Source organism: Amphiprion ocellaris, chromosome 5 (assembly GCF_022539595.1).
Source record: "Amphiprion ocellaris isolate individual 3 ecotype Okinawa chromosome 5, ASM2253959v1, whole genome shotgun sequence".
Lineage (NCBI taxonomy): Eukaryota > Metazoa > Chordata > Actinopteri > Pomacentridae > Amphiprion > Amphiprion ocellaris.
In genome coordinates, this window is record NC_072770.1 from 33,069,574 (window position 1) to 33,091,558 (window position 21,985).

General features: G+C 37.5%; 1 protein-coding gene across 2 annotated transcripts in view; it reads left to right on the forward strand.

Annotated features, from left to right (window-relative positions):
* The window catches only part of kif5ab (kinesin family member 5A, b), a 65,453-nt gene extending 57,113 nt beyond the window's left edge, over positions 1-8,340 (forward strand). Inside the window, exons 27-29 of one of the 2 annotated variants that reach the window (XM_023282926.3) lie at positions 1,265-1,292; positions 1,878-1,990; positions 4,311-8,340. In XM_023282926.3, coding sequence (XP_023138694.2) covers positions 1,265-1,292; positions 1,878-1,977 — 128 coding nt within the window. In that variant the 3' untranslated portion in view covers positions 1,978-1,990; positions 4,311-8,340. The remainder of the gene's footprint in view (positions 1-1,264; positions 1,293-1,877; positions 1,991-4,310) is intronic. The other variant, XM_023282927.3, reaches the window with a different exon arrangement.
* The last annotated feature ends 13,645 nt before the right edge of the window (positions 8,341-21,985 follow it).

Here is a 21,985-nt window from a genome sequence, read left to right on the forward strand (position 1 = left end):
TCTCTACTTAGGGGATTAAATTGGACAGCCTTATAATCCAGTCAGCCATGAGGTCCCATGATGATATTCAACTCATCAAATTGCTCACAAATTAAATAAAGTTGCCTCCATGCATAACAATGAATACATTTGGACTTACCAGAGAGTGAGCAACAAATGAAGCTTCTTGTTACATCTGGTTGTCGATATGTTGTGTTGCACAAAGAGCCAAGTGAGTGTTTCCTGAAATGAATCTCTGTCAGGTTAGTCCATAGAGAATAGTGGCCTCCTAGGATTGCAGTGATACAGCAGCTGCCAGGATCAGGAGGACTTCTGACATGACACATAACACCTGGAAAATGAATTCAGTTCATCAGACTCTACTGAGTGTAACTGTGATCCAGCAACTACAAACAGGGCCAGATCCCATTTTCCAAGTAATCACAGTTCTGCTGCACTGTTGGCCTGCCAGTAATGACAGCTGTGAAGAGACACTCTGTGGATGGGAGCTTTTAAAACTTGAGGCACTTGTGGTTATTTTTTTACTATTAGCTGGACCAGTAGTAATAGTGGCAGCAGTGAGATTATCCTCATCAGAAAAAATGGCATCACTTGTCATTTCTTCCTAACATTTAAAATAACCCATGTTCATGTTATCACATGAATCTTGGTTGTACTTAATGACTTCACAGATTTTGGAGTTTTTTACAAAATCTGTAAGGAGCAAACGATTCATTGCATGGCATTTCTTTAATGAGACATATAGAATAACGTAATTTTCTGATGAAAAATGACCAATTTAAGCTTCGCTCTGGTTGATTTTACTCACTGCAGATCTCACATGATTAGTTCAAAGACTGTTGGAAAATTGAAAATCTTACAATTGCTTCTGTATTCACAGTTTCTGACTGTGATAAATGTTGTAATGTTGGCGAATTTTTAAAATGACATGCTGTTCAAACTCACCAGTGGGTTGTTGGGGTTTGGCGGATTAGTGGCGATGCCCACAGTCTTTCCCTCAGGGTAGCTGGCTAAACCTGAGAAAAGTGCCGCCTTACTGATGAGGTTGCCAGATCAGCAAAGTGCTCATAACATCCTCTATTTAGACCTCCAGGCGTGAGGCGTTGTTGTCTGATTACACATTATGCAGCTGCTTGTTTCAAACTCACGTCTCTCAAGTCGGCTGTTTCAGTTCAACCCATATGTGTCCGTTACAAACCCACCACCCCACCAACCCCATCACTGTGCACCTGCCTGCCTCCTTATGCACTCTCTCTGTCCACAGGAAACACCACAGATATCAATGACAACAGGTAAGACTGGTGTACCTTTTTCTGATTACTGCAAGACATCTGCTGCTGTCTGTCGCCGTCTTACTGCAGGCTTTTGTGTTGAGCTGAAACCTACAAAATGTAACTTGTGTTGATTTTTTAGGAAGAGATATATTTAATGGTTTATTTTGGACCTTCTATGAGTTACTGGTGGAGAGAAATATTACCTATATGTTGGAAATGATTATCTGGCAATTAATTTCTGATCTAGAAGTAAGTGACTTGATGCACATAGTGTGTTTTGGTAATAGTCAATCACTGATTGCATCTTGAAGAATTGCACTGCCACATTCACCTTGCATGCACTGTTCCCACAACATTTTTTTTTAGAATTAACTACTCTTAACATCACAGACTTGCCTCCCTCACTGCTGTCTTTCTGCTCTGTTGCTGCCCCCTTGTTGCTGTCACTGCTACTGCTGCTGTGGATGCTGCTGCTACTGCTGCTTCTTCTGCTGCTGCTGCTGCTGCTGCTGCTGCTGCTGCTGCTGCTGCTGCTGCTGCTGCTGCTGCTGCTGCTGCTGGTGATGCTGCTTCAACGGCCTGGGATTCTGCTGTGTTGTTTAGCATGTGTCTGAATGTGACTTCTGTGTCTAGAACTGATGTCTGTGACAATCAGGACAAAGCCAAACTCTACGGCCTGCAGCCCGAGGCCTCAGCCAGCTAATAGTCCTGAGCAGGTAAGAAAAATAGAGGAAGTCCTTATTTTTGTTGTCTGTGCTCCACAATATAACTGTAAGAATCACAGATCAGCAAAGTAAGCAAGGTCCTAGCTAACTAATTAAGTGATTAACAACTAAAGCATGAATAAATAAAAAAAAAACACTCTTAAAAATGCTATTATACTCTGTAAAATAGATACATTCTTGAAAAATCAGAAGAGAACAGCTCATCATTTGAGAGCTGCTATTCTGTTTCTGATGTAAGAGTTAAAAAAACATATCTGCTTTATACAGTACTGCAGTGATTTTGAAGCGTTTTCCCAATTAAATTACATCTGACACTTGATATAAATGTTTATTGTCCAAAAATCTATCTCCAAATGGGAGCTTAAGTCCAGATAAAGGGACCTCCTGAGAACACTGAGCCTGTCCTTGATTTGTAAGTGAACACTTATACCGGTGTCACCAATGTCAAATCTCATACAATTGAACCTTTTCAGATTGTAGATACAGCTGTGAGGCCCACAGGACTCTCACAACTGAATGCATTATTCAGCAGTACTGTACGACTTTTATGTTGAATAATGAAATGTGTCAGCATTAAGAGGAGATGATCTAATAGCGCAAATTGTAGGTCCTTGGAAGTTAAATAAAACAGTGCAGCTGCTTATCAAATACAACATTAATAAATGCAAGATGAAACTGAAATTCTCTTCTTTTTTTAAACTTTTGCTTTAACCCTGTTGTCCTCATTTACGGGCACCAAAAAATATTGTTTCCTTGTCTGGAAAAAATCCCAAAATTCAGCAAAAAAAAATCCCCAAATTTCAGAAAATTTGCAAATCCTTCAGGAAGAAAATTCCAATAATTCCTTAAAAATTTCCCTTGAAAGTTTTATTTTAAAAAATCCCCCAAATTTGGCAAGAAAATTCTTGTAAATATTTTCAAAAAATGAGTAAAAATCTTCCCAAAAAAATCCAAAAAATATCTCAAGTGATTACATATATATAGTAAAACTTCTAATATTTTCTTTAAGAACATTCACATAAAAATCAACCAAAATCCTACTATAAGTAAAAGATGCCCAGAAATGTATATAAAAGGAAAGTCTGTACTGCATAAAGAGTGAATTAGTAACTGTAAACATGTGCTCTTTCCAAATAAAAATAAAATGTAAAAAAAAAAAAAAAAACAACCAAAATCCAGTGAATTTCATTGGATTTTGGTTGATTTTTTTTGTGAATGTTCTTAAGAAACCTTTTTAACATTTCTTTTTTCCACCAAAAAATGTTCAAAGATTTCCCAAAAATGTTGAAAATGTGGACGTCAGAAGTTTCACTGTGAATTTTTTTTTTCCCCCGCATTTTCAAACTTTAAACGGGTCAATTTTGACCCGCAGGACGACATGAGGGTTAATATTGACTTTTTGTAGCATTTCACACATGTCTGTGGTATCCTGAAATAACGTTAGAACTGATGCGCTGGGCTGAGAGCTGTTCCCGGCTTACATCACAGTGTCTTTAGGGGCTCTTTGGTCTCAGCTCTCTGGTGCTCTGGGAGGCTGCAGCTGTAACGCTGCCAGCTGCAGGGTGAAAGAACAGATTTTTTTTCTGGGGCCTCCCTCACTAAAAATACCTCACTTGGTGCACTGTGAGACACTTGGCACAAAAATGAATAACAAGCAGCATCTGTCTGGGTCAGCATTTTCTTTTTTAAATTACCTCCAGATCCATTGCTCCAGGAAACACCCATATGAGTAGTGGGAATTAAATTGTCACTGCTTCTGTGTTTTCATCTCAATCTGCTACTTTTGCTCTCGCAGGATTTGTTTTAGTCGCCGTTTTTGCGTATTACAGTTATTGCATTTTCACCTCCGCTTGTTTCAGAGGCAACAGAGCGAATTGACCTCAATTGGAGTGGTAATTTAATGTAATTTATGTAATTTTCTACTTTAAGTAACTAGTATACCATTCAGCCTGCAGACTGAGAAGTGCACTGAAGGTGTTTTATGATGAAACATAAAATAACTTAATCTTTCAGGCTCTGTAAACTGTCATGAAGTTTTCAGCAAGCAGAGTAAATATAGTTTTGCACAGAGCTGGTGAATTTTACAAACTGTGAGGTCTAAAAGTGGCACCAGACTGTTCTGTGCACTTCCCAAAATGACTCCGAGTGAAGACACCAGACATAAAGTGACTCAAGACATGTTCCTTCTGGCAGTGTTGGCATGACTCACTGGCTGCTGCCTCATCTTCTCTGCCGTCTTTCTGTCTGCCTGTTTCTCTCAAATGAATCTGACTGTTGCTTTTCCTCTGTTTCTCTCTCTCTCTCTCTCCAGGCAGACATTTTTATCTGAGGGCCTCCTCTGTAAATCTGCATGCAGCTGATCACTGTCCCCCCAGACTCCCCTTCCTGTCCCATCCTCACCTGCTGTAAACAGACCTCCTGTGTCTCTTTTCTGTGCCCTGCTTGCTCTTCTTCAATCCCCTCTCCTTTCTGTGCTGTGGTGTGTTTGGGGTATATGTGGGTGACAGTTTGGCAAGCACAGCATCTCAAACGCCTGACCTGGCAGCCTACACCCAGATTGCCGCTGCACCCTGCTCCCCCTCGACTTGAAATACAGAAGGAACGCAAATAGAAGGTGGGGAAGAGAAGGTGCAGTGCGGTGGGTTACCACTAGGATGTACTGTTTGACTCAGTGAGGGGCACTGTGAACATGAAACTCGTGAATTCAACAGTGAGCTGAAGTTAGTCTTGAGCATTGTTAGTATTATTATTGTCATTATTATTATTATACATATGGAATATCTGGACACGCAAAAATACAGATATCTGAAAACACAAACTTGAAATGTGTTGAACAACATGAAAACAATGTGAAGCTTGTGCTCACTTTACTGATATTTACACCTTTGACTGCATGTTGATTTTTGATGTTGGTCTTCGGCATTTTTTGGAAAATACGTGAGAGAGGAGAAAGCTAGTCAGGCAGCATTGTCATGAAATGTTTCCATTCCAACACCTAAATGGAAAAGCGAAAGAAATTAGTTTAAATCCCATTAAAAATCCCATTAAAAGACCAAAAGCCGACAATACCCTTCACTGTCTGTCAGTTCTATCTGACTAACCCAGTCTGTCTGTGGCTCTGAATAAATATTTAAAAAAACAGGCCTTGATTATATTGTTTCATTTGAAAAAAGGCTTAGTAATTTCCTAAAACCACAGGGGCCTGCAGTTTTTAGCAAACATGACTCAGAACAGAGTAAATATTACATTTGTCAGGGACTATTTTCAGCCGTAGATTAAAACCCAGTCGGTGCTCTAGTGAGCATTTACAGCAGCAGGATGGAGTATGTGGGATTCACTCTAAATAAATCTGCATTCCCTGACTTTATTGTAATGAACAAGATATTAACAAGTGAAATATCATCATGTGTCCAATTAATGTGTCTTTAATAGGTTTTGCACACAAGACGCTATATCAGGCTTTGAAAACACAAGCAGTTCTTCTCAGGATCAGCAATTCATTGTTGACTTTGGTCTTTTAATGGAATTGGTTGGAAAACAAAAGAATAAAAACAGACTTTTCATTTGGCAAACTAATTCTTGAACATTTTTCTTGCATCCTCAGAATATCAGCCCGATTATTATATGAATTTCTAGTGTCAACACTGTCAGCAATCATAGTAACAATAGTCTACTGTTGTCAGTTAGACACAGCTGCATTAGCTGAAACCTGGCCAAGCTTTAACTTTTGACAAAGATGATTTCTGGCATTTGACCTTTTTTACTCAAGTTATTCAAAGTAAAATTTAGTTTATATACATAGTATAGTATGTAAAGCTCTGCAAAACTCCTGAAGAGTTTTGTGTTTTGCCAACCTACAAAACTAGATTCCATGTTACAGTGTTTTCACTTATTGGATCAAAAAGAAAAAACCTTCTGACCTCTCACAGGTTTTAGAACTTTTCAGCTTTTTAAATCTTGATGCTTTGGCTTGTTCTGGCAGTGGCATTATCTCACAAAGCACAGGGACAACATAGTGAGGAAGTTGGTTAGAGCATTGTTTAAAATAAAAATACGCAAATATTCAGTGGTTAACATCAGTCGCCGCAGCATGTCTGACTTTTGATTCACATCACTTGCTTTAACTAATCTGAACCAACCGAGTGAAGACAAAAACACACAAAGACTGATTGTTTTTAAAGGACTCATTGTGTCGTTGTAAAGAGACTTTTAAGCTGTAAATCATCCCTAAAAAACTGCCTGTCAGGGATCGTCTGTGAAATATTCAGTCATTGTCATGTCATCTAAGAGCATGGCGGAGTGATAACAAAAAAAAGTGTAGCAACTATTTTTATACTGCTAGTTTTAGTTAGAAAGGATAATATATCATTTAACATTTGCGCTAACTTGCAAATGTTATTCATTTGCTATTTATTCCTAATTTATACCAGTTGTTGAATGTGAAGCATTTGTATTTTGTTTTGATGCATAAATGTTTTATCCTCATGTGTTTCTTACAGTAGAAGGTTTCAGATTTCCACTGTCTAGCCATTTTTTAAAATGTATGCATGTGTGCGGTTCCAAAATGAATCCGTTAAGGAGACGACGACTCCTACGGTTCTTTGATGAACCACCTCAAAGTGAAACCAAAGCCTGAGTTACATAAAGAAGATCTCGGTCCGTAATTACCTGTGTCTGTTGGAGACATGCACGGAGGGTTACTGTAAGTTACCAAGAGCTGATACAGTCTTCTTATCCCACAGACACACACACACTGAGATATAACCCCTCATCTGCCAGTGAGGTGTTTCACCGTTGACCTTTTGCATACAGATAAGTTAGAAATCCTGGTTTACTTGGGGGCAGTCGGAGTTATCTCAGCAGATAAGTTGACTGACTTATGTACTGTCTGCAGCGGCGGTTAGTTATTCCACGTAACCTGTCAGACTCCCTCTATTGACCTCCTGATCAGACAGTCAGGATGAAAGAGTCAAAGGTAAAAGTGGAGGAACTGTACTGAGTGTGAGTGTGTGTTCTCGGGAAGGCCTGATCATCAGTCTCTTGCTGTTTGACTTTCTGTGATCTTTGAAGTAAAGCAGACTAATAACATTTTGTACAATAGCCTCCAAACTGCAGTGTAAATAATAATTGCACATATGGCGAACAGATGACCAACTCGAGAGAAGACTTACAGGGATAGCAGCAAACACATCTGTGTTTAAGAGGAACGTTCAGTGTTTTTTTTAACCACTTGGAACATGAAGTGAAACATTTTTTTCCCCTAAACTTATATATATATTATGTGATTCATAGACTTTAGTTGTGCACACACTTCTCTGTATTTCTGTGCTGTGTGTTGTGCAGTAAACCCCAGTAAAATTTGATGATGATTTGAAGTATTTGCATTTTGCTCTATAAGTATTTTGAGCAAAACCTCGTCTAGGTTTTTGTTCCTCATTGCAGCCGTTTTAAAGTCTCCAGCTCACCTACCATGCGTGTCTTTGGCCTGCGTGAGAAAACACCTGGAGAAAACCCGCACAACCACAGGAAGAACATGCAAACTTCACACAGTATTTGGAATTATTTTGAAAGCATACACATACATTACATCACTTACGAACATACACACAAGGTTATGATTTTGCTCTGCTGCAGTTTACACAAAATTTATAGCAATTTCCTTTTAATCGCAGAGGTGTTTCTTGTTAATGACCCTCCCCTCTCATGACAAAATTGGAAGTTTATCAGAAATGTATGCAGCACTTTATCTTATTATTTTCCTAATGCTTTCTTTTTTCCGCTTCATTGCCCTTTACTCTCAATATAACACTGCAAATGTTCAAATTGACTCATTCTGAAAGGTCAAAAAAGGTAACTGCACTTGAATTTGTTTACATAACCTATAGAAACCATGAGTTGAATGTGAATGGCCTGTGTTATGGTTTTTTTTTTTGTTTGTTTCTTTTTTTTTTTTGTCAATCTACCGTCAATCAGAGAAAACAGATATTCTCCCGACGTGCACTATGGTTGCACAAAGATCTGTAAATGTTTGGATGACTGAGTGTACGTTTCTATTACATTTCTCACTGTTCTGTTTGTCTCACAGTAACTGTAACCAAACTGAAAATATTCTGGCAAGATAAATAATATGTGATACCCTAAATATGCAGAAATAGAACTCTGAGAATGTGAGTGGTTTAAAAAAGACAGAGGCAAAATGTCTATGTTTGTATGTACAATTGTGCGTTGGTTGGTTTGTTTAAAGCGTGTGATTTAGTGCATGGAGTACTTTCTTCTGTAGCCACTGAGAAACGGTCCTGTTATCTCACGAAAACTCATTTCAATAAATATGATCCTGTGTACATAGTGTTATTACACTGTCTCATTTACCTCTCTTTTATTTTCTTTAATGCCATTTTAAAAAGCATATAAAACCCAATTTCCACTTCTATTTGATGTGAGACATTGTTTAAAACCTCATAACAAATGGTGTAGTATACTGTCACTAACTTCAGATGTTCCTGCAGGCTGATAGAGAACCAGAAGAATGAAGGCAGCTTTAAAGCAGCAGCAATGTTATCTCAGGACAAAACTAATCAGCAACAAAAATACTGGATTTGTCTCTTGAAAACTCTTCCTGTGACTAAATTCCTTAAAAATATATTAAAAATGTCCTGAAACAAAGAGCACTTTTCAGCACGTTGTTCCTAAATAGAAAGGTTTTGCCATAAATTCTACCCTTACTTCTACATTTTCAGTTTTTTATGTCAGAAAGGTGATATTTTTACATTATTTTATTATTGAGGTCATAGTGGGTGCTGGTGTGCCACAATAAAATATAAATAAATAAATAAGGAAATAAATGTGGAAATATAAAGATAAATAAATAATGTGGAAATATAAAGATAAATAAATAAATGTGGAAATATAAAGAGAAATAAATAAATGTGGAAATATAAAGAGAAAAAATTAATAAATGGAAATATAAAGAAATAAATAAGTAAATAAATAAAAAGGAAAATTTTGTCTTTGCTTTTGCCTTTTCGCTTTTTTCCTTTTATGTTTCCATTTTATCATTGTCTTTTCCGTTTTGCATTTGCGTTTTCATTTTGTCATTCCTCAGTCCACCAAGTAAAAGCAAAGACAAAAGCCTTTGCTTTTAATTGGTGGACTGAGCTGTCAATCAAATGGCTCTGGGCGGGGCTTTCTGTCCAGGATGGGTTGTCCTACCCATAGATATGAATGAGTAGATAGGACACGCCCCTTTGAGCTGCGTGCTACAGCGAGGCTAAGCTAGTGGGGCAAAGTTTCAGTGCATTCAGTTGATGTAGACGGCGTGAAAACGGAAACAAGTATGCCGGCTCACTGTGCTGCATACAATTGTACACTGCGTCGTAAGATTGAGACAAGTAAACCTGGAATGACTTTTCATAGGTAAGAATAGTTTTTGGCTCTTTTTCCAGTATTAAATCTTGTTGAGAGCTTCCAGTCTATGAGAGCTAACTAGTTAGCCACTAGCAAAACACTAACGCGAGCTAGCAGCTTGACAACCAAATACCAGACGATTAATAGTAGCTGTAGTATAGTTGTACAAGCAGTAGTAGTAATACTAAAAGTACAAGCAGTAGTAGTAGTAGTATAAACAGCTGCTAGAGTCGTAGAAGTAGTATCAGCATTTGTAATAGTATTACAAGTTGTAGTAGCAGTGCCAGTATCAGCAGCAGTAATGTACTACTACTACTACTAGTAGTAGTCACATTGCTATTACTACCACCAATACTACCAATAGTAGTTATAAAGTCTAACTCATATATATCCAGATTACCATCTATGTTGTTCCTCCAAACCGATTGTATAATTGGAATTACAGACAGTTCTTTAAGACTGCTCACAAATAATTGAAATTACTAAACAAGGTTATACTTTTCAAATTAAATAGCTCTGGTCTCCAGTATATTGGCTAATTTGGTTCTTTGTACTTAATTTATTAGCATGATTTCTTTTTAAATATGTTGTGTACAGACTTATTTACTTCTCTACTTTCTTTACTCCATGTAGGTTTCCCAAAGACGATGGGCTGAGGAGGAAGTGGAAGCAGCTCTGAGGACAGAGGGGTTTGCTGCAAATGATGAGTGGGTGCTCTGCAGTGATCATTTTAAACCTGATGAGTTTGACAGGGCTGGGCAGGTTTGTCGGCTTAGACCTGGTGTCATTCCATCAGTGTTAAACTTCCCAGTTCATCTTGGAAGAGTACGTGCCAGAAAGACCACGACCAAGCAGCCTTGAGATCTTAGGCAGCGTCTCCCTCAGGTGGGTGTCGACAGCTTTCACGGTCAGGTCTGTGGTAATCCCGTCAAAAAACAAAACTGGAAAAAGTCTACATTATAAATCAACATGTAACCAAAGCACTCTGTGTATAACGCCATAGTATAGGATGTAGTTCAGAAAATGTCAAAGTATAGTATGCTTTACTCAAGAATAACATAGTATGGCCTGTAGTTCATAGTACAGCATGTTGGCAAGAAAAAACAAAACATAGATTATGATGTGGTTCAAAAAGCACAACATGATAGGATGTTGCCTAAAATTGTCATGTATGATATGTGGTTCAAAAAATGTCATAGTGCAGTATATTGTCAAAATAGTATGCTATTCAAGAAAACATCAGAGTATAATATGTCGTCTAGAAAATGCTATAGAATAATAGTTCATTGCACAAGTAAAAGTATAGTAATTTTTAAAACTGTTCAAATTCTTATATGTTGCTACAAAACAACAAAAAAACTATAACAAAAAAAAGTCATAGTAATATGTCAATTTAAAAAGGCTATAGTATAGAGTGTCGCCCAACAAACATCATAGTATAGCATGTCACTCTAAAAACGTCACAGTGTAGCATGTCACTCTAAAAACATTATAGTATAGCATGTCGTCCAACAAACGTCATAATATAGCATGTCGCTCTAAAAACGTCATAGTATAGCCTTTAGTCCACAAAACGTTTTGTCCTGGCTGTCTGAAGTAGTTGAGGAGCAACAGAAAAACAGTCCAAACGCTGGTTTCCAGAGGGTTAGACGAGTATTTATTTGAAAGAGTAAGTTTACAATAACACAACATGTGAGGGGGTTAAAAGCAAATGGATGTTAGTAAAATAAAAATAAACAGAACTAAAAGTGAACTTCACGTTGACATTGATGGACATTCCAACCAGGAACAAAGTAAAAGATAATCAAGACGAGAAAAAAATCTTCTTGTTCACCTCTTAAAACCCAAAAACACACCGCAGTAGCACCCTAAACTAAAACCACCAATGGGTTCTCTGTTTTCCTTTCTGAACAATTCAAAGGTCCCTCTCTATCTCCCCACACATCCACCAACCACTGGAACACATCTCCAAAGTTCTGCTGGGCCAGCTCAGCTTCCCCTCAGAAGAAGTGCCGCCACCTGCCAGATGAAGGAGCCTTTTGAGAGGCAGCTGCTATCGTGATTGGACTGTACTTTGGTCTGTTCCAATCCAGCTTCAGCTCCAGAGACGGCAGGCGGGACAAGTCAACGGAGGCCGGGTGGACGAAGGCATGCAGCTGAGTTGAAAAAAAAAATGCGATTTTTCAACATGTTGTAAAAACGTGCCATATGATGAAATAATGTAAAGTAGGCCGTGAAAAACACTCCAGAAAGGTTTTCTTTGAAAAAAAAAATCATCATGAATTTTGACGCAAAAAAACGCCAACTATGTCGAAAAATGTCATTTTTCAACATGTTGTGAAAACATGCCATATGATGAAATAATGTAAAGCAGGCTGTGAAAAACACTCCAGAAAGGTTTTCTTTGAAAAACAAATCATCATGAATTTTGGCGCAAAAAAAGGCCATAGTATACTATGTCGAAAAAAAAAGCGATTTTTCAACATGTTGTAAAAACGTGCCATATGATGAAATAATATAAAGTAGGCCGTGAAAAACACTCCAGAAAGGTTTTCTTTGAAAAAAAAAATCATCATGAATTTCGGCGCAAAAAAACGCCATAGTATACTATGTCGAGAAAAAAAAATACAATTTTTCAACATGTTATAAAAACGTGCCATATGATGAAATAATGTAAAGGAGGCCGTGAAAAACACTCCAGAATGGTTTTCTTTGAAAAAAAAAATCATCATGAATTTTGGCGCAAAAAAACGCCATAGTATACTATGTCGAAAAAAAAACGTGATTTTTCAACATGTTATAAAAACGTGCCATATGATGAAATAATGTAAAGGAGGCCGTGAAAAACACTCCAGTAAGGTTTTCTTTGAAAAAAAAATCATCATGAACTTTGCCGCAAAAAAAAACGCCATAAATGTCGAAAAAAAATGCAATTTTTCAACCTGTTGTAAAAAAAGTGCCATATGATGAAATAATGTAAAGTAGGCCGTGAAAAACACTCCAGAAAGGTTTTCTTTGAAAAAAAAATCATCATGAATTTTGGCGCAAAAAAACGCCATAGTATACTATGTCGAAAAAAAGACGTGATTTTTCAACATGTTATAAAAACGTGCCTTATGATGAAATAATGTAAAGGAGGCCGTGAAAAACAGTCCAGTAAAGTTTTCTTTGAAAAAAAATTAGCATGAATTTTGGTGCAAAAAAAACGCCATAGTATACTATGTCGAAAAATGTCATTTTTCAACACTAAATCTTATTGAGAAATATGTTTTACTTAAGTCCACCTGTTTCAGCCATCTCTGCCCCTCATTAGGTACCACTCTATGGTACATTATACAAAAAAAATCCAGTAGATGTCACCGTGTTTTGAAATAGCATGCAGAGCAAGTTAGTCTGCTCACAGGAAGTTAGCACGAGCAAAATCACTCCTCACATGAGGCCTCTGCTTGCTGTGATTTTCAAAGGTAAAGTAATACTTTTGACATATTATGGTGCCTACGGAGTTGCTGAACACAAATGTGTCATTTGAAATGTAAAAAAAAAGATTTAAATAGGTAAAATAATTTTTCTCAACCATTTGGTAGAGGTCAATATTTTAAATATCGCTGGATCTCTTCATAAAAAAAAACATTGATTGTTGTTATTAGTGCCCCAAAGAGATAAGAAATATAAAGAAATAATTTTTTCATTGCCTTTTTCTTGGTGAGGATGTTTAAGGGTTAACTTAACATCTGTAAACAAAACAAAAACATATCAACAAAGTTTTCTGTTAGAGTTTGTGTTCTTGTAAGTTTAACTCCAAGATTTTAAATACTTTCATGTACTGCAAATGAATATCTACTCCAAATGTCTCAATAATAATCATTATCAGCCTTAAAAACCCACAAAACACCCCTCTATCCTGGACCACACTTAGTACAGTCCGGTTCCCCCTTCTATAAATCTGCTTGGAATCTTCCACTTCCTGTTTGTCAAAGTGGCCTTCTACCTGGACAGGTTTTGTTGGAGCTCATGCAACAAACATTTTGGGTAACTTCACTTTAATATGGATGGATGACACTGAATTAGAGTCTGTTTTAATGAGACTGAGTTAAGATGTGTAGCTCTGTCATTAAATAGGAAATTATTTCTCAGAATTCACAGAGAAAAATCTGAAATGTTTGCTAGGTTAGCGTCCCACATGTTCTTTGGCTCAGCTAAAGCTAACTCTCCAACTTCTAGATCTCTTGAGTTGCTTGTTGTTAAAATATCTTGCTAGAGGTGCTGAAGCTCAGAAAGTCTGAGATGTTTGTTCAGAATAAGCTCATTCTCAAGTCTTATCTGAACTGTCCTCTTTTGTTTGAACTTTCCCTAAACTTAGGAGTTAATGAAAGAGCAGCACATCCAGAGTCAGTCTCATTTATGTAGAGATTAAACTTTAGTGTCATTCATTGATGGTAAAGTGCAGTTTTTCAAATGTTTGTTGCACATGCTCCTGACCAAACCAGTCCAGGTGGAAGACGATGTGAAGAGAAAGCTCCAGAGGATGAATATCACACATTTACATTGGAAATAAATCACCTTTGACATTGTCATGCAAATGATGTTCAAATCTTTGAGTGTTTTGTTGATGTTGGTTTCTAAATGTTTTCTGACACTCGGCCCCAAAGATTAAAACCTTCTACGGCTCAGAAGCTGCAACGATTCACACATTATCAACTATCTTTCTGACTAAACTGAGATAAAAAGTGAAAAACTGCCTGATTCCTGCATCATGAATGTAAATGTTTTTGTTTTTTATGACAGTAAACTGAATATATTTGGGTTTGACATTTTATAAACTAAAACAAGAAATGAATTACTGGAGAAAACAACAGATTAATGGACAAAGAAAATGTGTTTTCCAACATATATGGCTGAATTACTCCATTACAAGATACATACAGTTTTAATTCAATTTTATTTATATAATTCCAATTACAGGTCAAATTGTCTCACAACGCTTTATTTTTATATTTTTTTGTCATATTTAAAATATGACAAAGTAAGAAATGTAAACTTCTTGACTAATCCAATTTCTTATTTGGTTTTTAAGACTAATTGACAATTAAAATAACTTTCTCCACTAAAACTAATAAACATGAGGTCAAATAGAAGGAAGACTTTCAAATACGTCAGTCCCACGACGACAAGAATAAAGTTTGTCAACAAAAAGTAAATCTGCTGGTGGATTCCATTAAAGTCCTAATAAATGATAAAGTGTGATACTAAAGGTTTGTGGTGCTAAAATCTCTAAAGATAGAAAGTTGAACATCTGGATGGAGGTTGATAAAATTTGACCTCCCTTCATTTCTCTGGAGCCGACTCCATGGATTTTATGGATGGTGGGTAAAGACCTGCTCTTCTAGTGGTCTTCCTTCTAGTCACTAAAAAGTCAGTCCATCCTGGCCGACTTCAACGCCTCTTCATGACAACTTGTCCTGCCTCCAACCTCGTGGAAACTCCAGAAACTCGGGGAAAACCCGTCGAGACTCGAAGAACTCGTGGAGACTCGAAGAACTCGTCGGGCGGGGGAAGGTGTGGTGGGTGGTGGGGGGAGGTGGGGGAGTAGAGGGGGGAGGCCGCCACCCACCTCCCCACCTACTCTCCGCCCTGGCTCCACCCAGACTCCGCCTCAGCTCCGCCCATGTGGTGACTTCAGAAACTACGATGCCAAAGGGACGACGAAATTATTTCTTTGTATCTGATCTGTAGCTCAGTGAGTTAAGGATTTGCCTATGGAGCTGCAGGTCGCTGGTTCAAGACCAGACACTTCTTAAATTTTCTCAAAATACTGACAAAGACAAAGAATGAAAAAGGCCGGTGGCGGGTCTTGAACCTGCGACCTTCCAGTCACTAGTCTGTCTCCTTTTCCCCTGAGCTATACGCTCAGATACTAATTCTTCTTTTTTTTGCGCATTTATCATCTATTTTTTGTCATTTTCGAGTTTTTTTTTAACTCGAGTCTTGTCTCGACCGTTTTTCTCAGGAGGTTGGACTTCAGCCTTTGTGCTGGAGGGTGGAACCCTCAGTTCCAAGACTTTCCAAAGCCTCCACACCTCCCGAGTCCTCAGGACCTGAGCTTTCACACAGTCTGAGGGCTGAAATTTTCTAAGTCCCACAGTAGTTCTCTGTTAGATTTAACCTTCAGACAGTCCAAGGACTGAAATCTTCTCAGTTCCTGAGTAGTTCTCTGTCAGTTTGAACCTTTAGACAGTCTGAGGACTGAAATTTTAAAAGTTTCTCAGTACTTCTCTGTAGTTTGAACTTTCTGGTTCACAGAAGCCTTAAAACTTGTGACCATGAGTCTTGATTTCACATTTAGACCATCCGAGTTCTTCTCAGACCTCCACCTGTGGGTTTTTTTAGAAATCCTCAACAAACTTTGATTGTCTTCACTGAACAGTAAAGTTTGTGGAGATCAGAAGGTAACATTAGTTTGATCCATGCCTTCAACTACTAGTAGACTTTATCTGGAAAGCAGTTTTCTGAAATGAGTTTAGTAAATCTGTCCACAATCAAACCAAGAACATAGAAAGAGGAAACGTTTGAAGAAACAACTTGTTTTCATTTCAGACTAGAAAACTCTTTAAGACCTTTATCTGTTTTTGATCGTTTTGTTATGTCTTCTGTTTAATTTGATCTTCTAAAATTTAACTGGTGTCTTTTCAAATGTTTTGTCTTTAGTTTGATTCTTAAATGTTTAGAAAATAATAAAAGGTGAGAAAAGAGCAAAACTAATGTCTGATTTGATTTCCAAATGTTTTGTCTTTTTTAATGTTTAATTGTTGTTTTTTCAAATGTTTTATCGGCTTGTTTGAAAAATTTCCTTTTCTTTCCCAATGTTTAATTTTTCGATTAAATCTTTGTTAAGGTTTTTCTTTTTAAATGTTTTACCACCTTTTAATGTTTAATTTTCTTTTTAAATGCGTCATTGTATTTTCTGTTTAATTCCTATTTAAAGTTTTATTGTCTTTAAGATTTAATTTTCTTATTAAACATTTAATTTTTTAATTAAATGTTTTGTCTCTTTAAATGTTTAATAATCTAATTATGTTTTGTATTTTTAAAATGTTTAATATTCTTGTTTAATTGTATTTTTTAAATGTTTAATTATCTAAAATATTTCATCTTTTATGTTTAATATTTGTTTAAATAATTGTATTTAATTTACAATTCAATTTCATAATTACATGTTTTGTATCTTCTGTTTAACTAATTAAATATTTTGTCTGTTTAATATAATTTAATTGCATTTAATGTTTAATTTTCTTTTTAAAGGTTTTATTGTATTAAATATTTTTTCCTTTCCTTTAATTGCTTTTTTTTAAATGTAGTTTATTTCTTTAATCTTTTTTCTGTCAAGATTTTAACCCTAACCTTAAAAATGAAACAAACCCTTAAATCACAATGAAAATACTTCTGTTGTCACAATCATGAGTTAGTCAATTATTCAGTTTATCAATTCAACTTTATTTGTTTAGCACCTTTCACACAGATGACAAAACTAAACAAGCGAAGAGAAAAAACTATGCAAAAATTATGATTAAAACTCAAAAACACATTTAAAAAAAAAAAAAAAAGATTTAACATGGTAATAAAATATTTTGTGTCCAGGGGATGGAGGGAGTTTATTGAAGTCTTCTTGGGCTCACATGGTAAATCATTTAAAATATAAACTTGATATTCAGTCTAAGTAAACTGCAGAGCGACAGAAGAACCATCAATATCTCCTGTTTTCTCCTTTAATGAGTCAACTCTTCTTGTGCTTTCAGACCAAAGAACTACAGACTCTTCACAACCTGCTCAAACTCTTGGTACAGGATCTCACCACACGGGTCAAGAAGGTTTCCTTCTCCTCATTTCTACTCTGAAGCTCACCTTCTCCTGCTCAAACTGCTGACAAATGTTTCTGATGCTCTAAAGTCTGGTCTCCAGAACTTCCTAAAAACTCTCAAAGTCTCTTCTGCTGCAGGTTGCTTTGTAGAACTGTTCCAGAAAACCTCACTAAACCACATGGAGGGGCCTCAAGATAGTCGTCCAAATGAAACCGTACAAAAACCAAACTGGCACAACCCAAACGCTAAAGTCTCCTGCAGTCTACCAGAGAACCTCTTTAAACAGAGAATCAGGACAGGAACTCTTACCTTCTGGACAACCAACGTGTGTATGTGTCTGACCAAAAACCTCTAAAGACTCACTACAGCCAAGATAAAGACAACTCAGCTGCACCAAATCCACTAATCACTGCAAACATTAGCACCATGTGCTAACTGTGGCTAAAGAACCACATGTACCAAGACAAGTATCCAGTACAAAGCCCTAAAACACACCAAGAAACACATTAAAGCCTATTTTACTGCTGGAAGCTGCAAGCTAACGCCTAAAGAACAAACTAAAGCAATGGAGCCAAACCCGGTTCAGTGGTGAAGAGAAACAGAGTAAATGTTTGAATGCAGCTAAATAAAGCAGGAAGACACAGAGCTGCTCAGGTGTTCCTGATAACACCAAGCTGCTCAGGTGTTCCTGATAACACCAAGCAGCCACCTGGACAGCCAATAGGAACACAGCTTACTGGAAGTCCAGAGGGCTGGCTTAGTGAAGTAAATTTAGTTTAAAGTTGAGGCAGAAAGTTAACAAAAAAAGTTGAAAACCACCTTCTGATACCTGAAATCTCTGAGTTTTCACACAAAGAACACCTGAACATGTCAAACTGGTTCCATAGTAGAACCATCATTGTAAAAACGTCATAGTATGGTGTGTTGCTCCAAAAACATTAGGACCCGGCTGTCTAGGGTTGCAGAGGAGCAACACAAAAACAGGACAAACGCTGGTTTCCAGGGGGTTAGGAGGATATTTATTTGAAAGAGTATACAACAACACAACATGTGAGCAGAAAAATCACAAAGTCTGTCTTTAGTTCAACTGAAAATATTAGTTTTTGTCTTTTTTTATTGACCAAACTTTTCAAGAAGTAGATGAAGAATAATTAAAGCTCTCATGTAGAAGTCCAACTTATTTTGGATCCTTGTGGAGAGTTTAATCTTAGCATTTGTAAAGCTGTTGAGTTTTTAGAGTCACATGGATTGTTTTGACATTTAATAACCGAGTCCTGAAATAAAATTAGTTGTAGATTTCTGTCATTTAGTCTGGACTAAACAAATAACAGCAGCATAAATCTCAAACGTCATTATGAGGAGTCTGGACTGAGGTTTCTCACTTGATAATGATCAAAACATGAAATTTAGGTTGATTTAAAGGAATATTCCACCTTCAATATTTGAATGTTGACCTAAAAGGTTGGTTTCAGGAAGTATTCCACCTACAAGGTCCTCACACATCCGCCTTAAAGGAACATTCCACCAAAAATCTTTGGACATGCACCTAAAATGTTGGTTTAACCGAGTATTCCATCCAAAATCCTCAAAGAGACCTGAGGGGTTGGTTAAAAGCAATATTCCACCTCAAACCTCAAATATAGACCCGAAAGGGTGGTTTAGAAAAAAATCCTTCAATGTAGACCAAAAAAGTTAGTATGGATTCCACCTGAAATGTAGACCTGAGAAGTTGGTTTGGAAGAATATACCATCCTAAACATCCTTACATGTAGACTAAAAGATGGTTTGGAAGAAAATTCCACCTAAAATACTCCAATGTAGACCTAAAAAGTTCATTCAAAGGAATATTCCACCTAAAATTCTTCAATGTAGACCAAAAAATCTTGGTGTAAAGGAGTATTCCACCTTAAATGTAGACCTAAAGGATGGTTTGGAGTAATATTCTACTCTAAAATCTTCCAATGTAGACCTAAAAGGTTTATCTGATGGTATATTCTACCCAACATCCTGGAACATTTACCTAAAAGGTTGGTTTAATAGTATATTCCCAGAAGAACCCTTGAACATTGGGCTTAATGGTATATTCCACCCAAAATACTTGTACATATTCCAAGAAGTCAGTGTAAAGGAAATGTAGACCTAATAGGATTGTTTAAAGGAATATTTAAATGATTATTTTCATTATTTAATAATCTGTTATCAGTCAGAACCCTGGCAAACTTATTTTCATCAGTTTTTTTAGTGGAAGTCTCAAATAAAGGAGCTCTTGGTTTTTCCCGGCGTTACTGAGTCCAAAGCTGCTGTTTCAACACAGAACGTTCACATGCATCCACAAACCTCTCAGCACTCAAACACCCACAGACAGGAGGCCGGCTGGGCCGAGACTCGGCGGCGTCCTCAGACCCACGAGTCGGGGAGTCGCTGAACTTGTTGGTCCGGTTTGAAGGCCTCCGTGTGGTCCAGTAGAAGTCCACGTAGTCGGTGTTGGCTTTGAACCGCAGCGACTGGCCGCCATCAGGTGGACCGGCTCGTCCTCGTAGGGCTCCTCCTGTAGCCTTGAGGGAACCACAGGAACATTCAGTAGCTGTTGGAGTTCTTCCTGTCAGGCTCATGGTAGAACGGCTCTGAAGTATCTTTTACTTGTCTGGAACAATCTAACAGCCTAAACTGTTAACAGCAGTGTAAAGAAGCAAAAACACAGGCATAGATTAGGACTCAAACTTCCCAGCTCATCTTGGAAGAGGACGTGCATCATTGACAAGGATGCAGCAACTCAGTTTTATTGAGTTTCATTATTTTCATGAAAATTTACAATTTTACTGTTTCTTTATAGACGACCTACTGTGACCTAATGCACACTTATTATTCACCCTACTTGTGTTTGTATCGAAATAAATAACACTTATCTGCTTGTATCCCTGCTTTCATGCTATTAGCATTTATATGTCAATTGTGTATGTCAGTATTTGAAATTATTTTTGTTATGCTTAATGATTCGGTTCAGTGTACCTGTTTCTTTTAAATTGCAATAAACTCTATTCTGTTCTATCTCCATGTATATAACAGCCTATAGCTGTAGAGAGAGAGCGATAGATAAAGAAATATAAATTATTATTTGATTACCTTTACTATTAAATCTTTTGATCTAAACACATATTATATATATATATATATATATATATATATATATATATATATATATATATATATATATATATAATCTTTCTCTTTTTTTGTTCATATAGCTATATATCTAATTATTTACAATGTAAATTTTACATTTATGTATGTAATGACTGAATGTAGAAAGACTTTGTTTTTTTAATCAAATGTTCTGTATTAATCGCACATTTTGACATTGACAATAAAGTAAACCACATGAAAATCGGCTGAGAAATGAGCAAATTATGATTTATTTTCAATGTACATAGATTGCTTTTAATGGGAAATCAACCATGGTCTCTGTTTACCGTGTCTTACCAGTGATAAGACGTTGCTGTTACGTGCTGGAGGTTGATGTTGACAGGGTCGGTGTCCGAGCTGGTACTGGTGCTGAAGCTGGTGCAGGAGAGGAGCCGCTGCTGGTGCTGGAGAGGAGGCAGGGGAGCTGAGGGCTCCATGACGGAGGTGGAGTAGGCTTCGTACGTGGAAAGGATTCTTGAACACAAATAAACATTCACCCTAAGTACACGAAAAACACGACATTGTAACTTGTGAAAAAAAATAAACCTGTACGACCACAAGCTTTGTTCGTCATACTGACTGACGTATTAGCTTCTGAGAGCTAAACGTTAGAAACAGCAGCACGAAATACAAGCGGAGCACGGAGCTAGCGCTGATGGCTAACTAGCTAGCGCCGATAGCTAACTAGCTAGCGCTGATGGCTAATTAGCTAGCTTATTGTCTGCTACAGGAGACAACAGCGTTACTTTCTAAATATACTTGTTTGCTTAAAGGGAGCTTGCCACCAATGGGATAAATGATGTAAAAGTTTCTTGAAGTCACAAAACACTCACCGTCCTCGAACGTCTCCAACAATGCAGCGGCTGAGTCTCCCTCGGTGCCAGTCAATAGCTTCCATTAAACCTCTTCCAACACCTCCTGGTTGACCCACGCCGGCCGTTGTGGTCCTTGGTGAACCAACAGTCATTTTTGAGCTTTTTCAGCTTCTCCCTACACTGCTTCTGTCCTCTTTATATACAGTCTACTGTATATGTGGGCGGCCATCCGCTCAGAGACCTCCTGATAAACTTCCTCCGTCCAGCTCCCTCTGTATTCTTTGGTCCACCACCAAAGACAGAAAAGTCTCGACCTCTTCATTCACCCACGGTACAGATCTGGCTGTCATATTAAAACTATGAAGACAGAGAGGTCTGTGAAGAGCAATGCACACCGTTGTTGTTTAGTTTTTTTTAAATGCCGGATTTGTTTTCGTGCTGGAGTCGCTCTCGTGTGTCGTCACTCCCTGTCCAATCAGTGGCCTGCACTATGTAGACGTCACATCTCGGCTCACTTCATCTCGCTTGGAACCTCAGTCGAGAAGGTACGGAAAATCGTGCCTGATACCGTGCACTAATCCATATGGAAACGCTCGCAAACAAAGACGAGCCGAGCCGCACCGCGCTGAGTAGGTGCTTGTGGAATCGCGGCTTATGGGTACAACTACCCACCCTGGACAGAAAACCCCGCCCATAGCCATTTGATTGACAGCTCAGTCCACCAATTA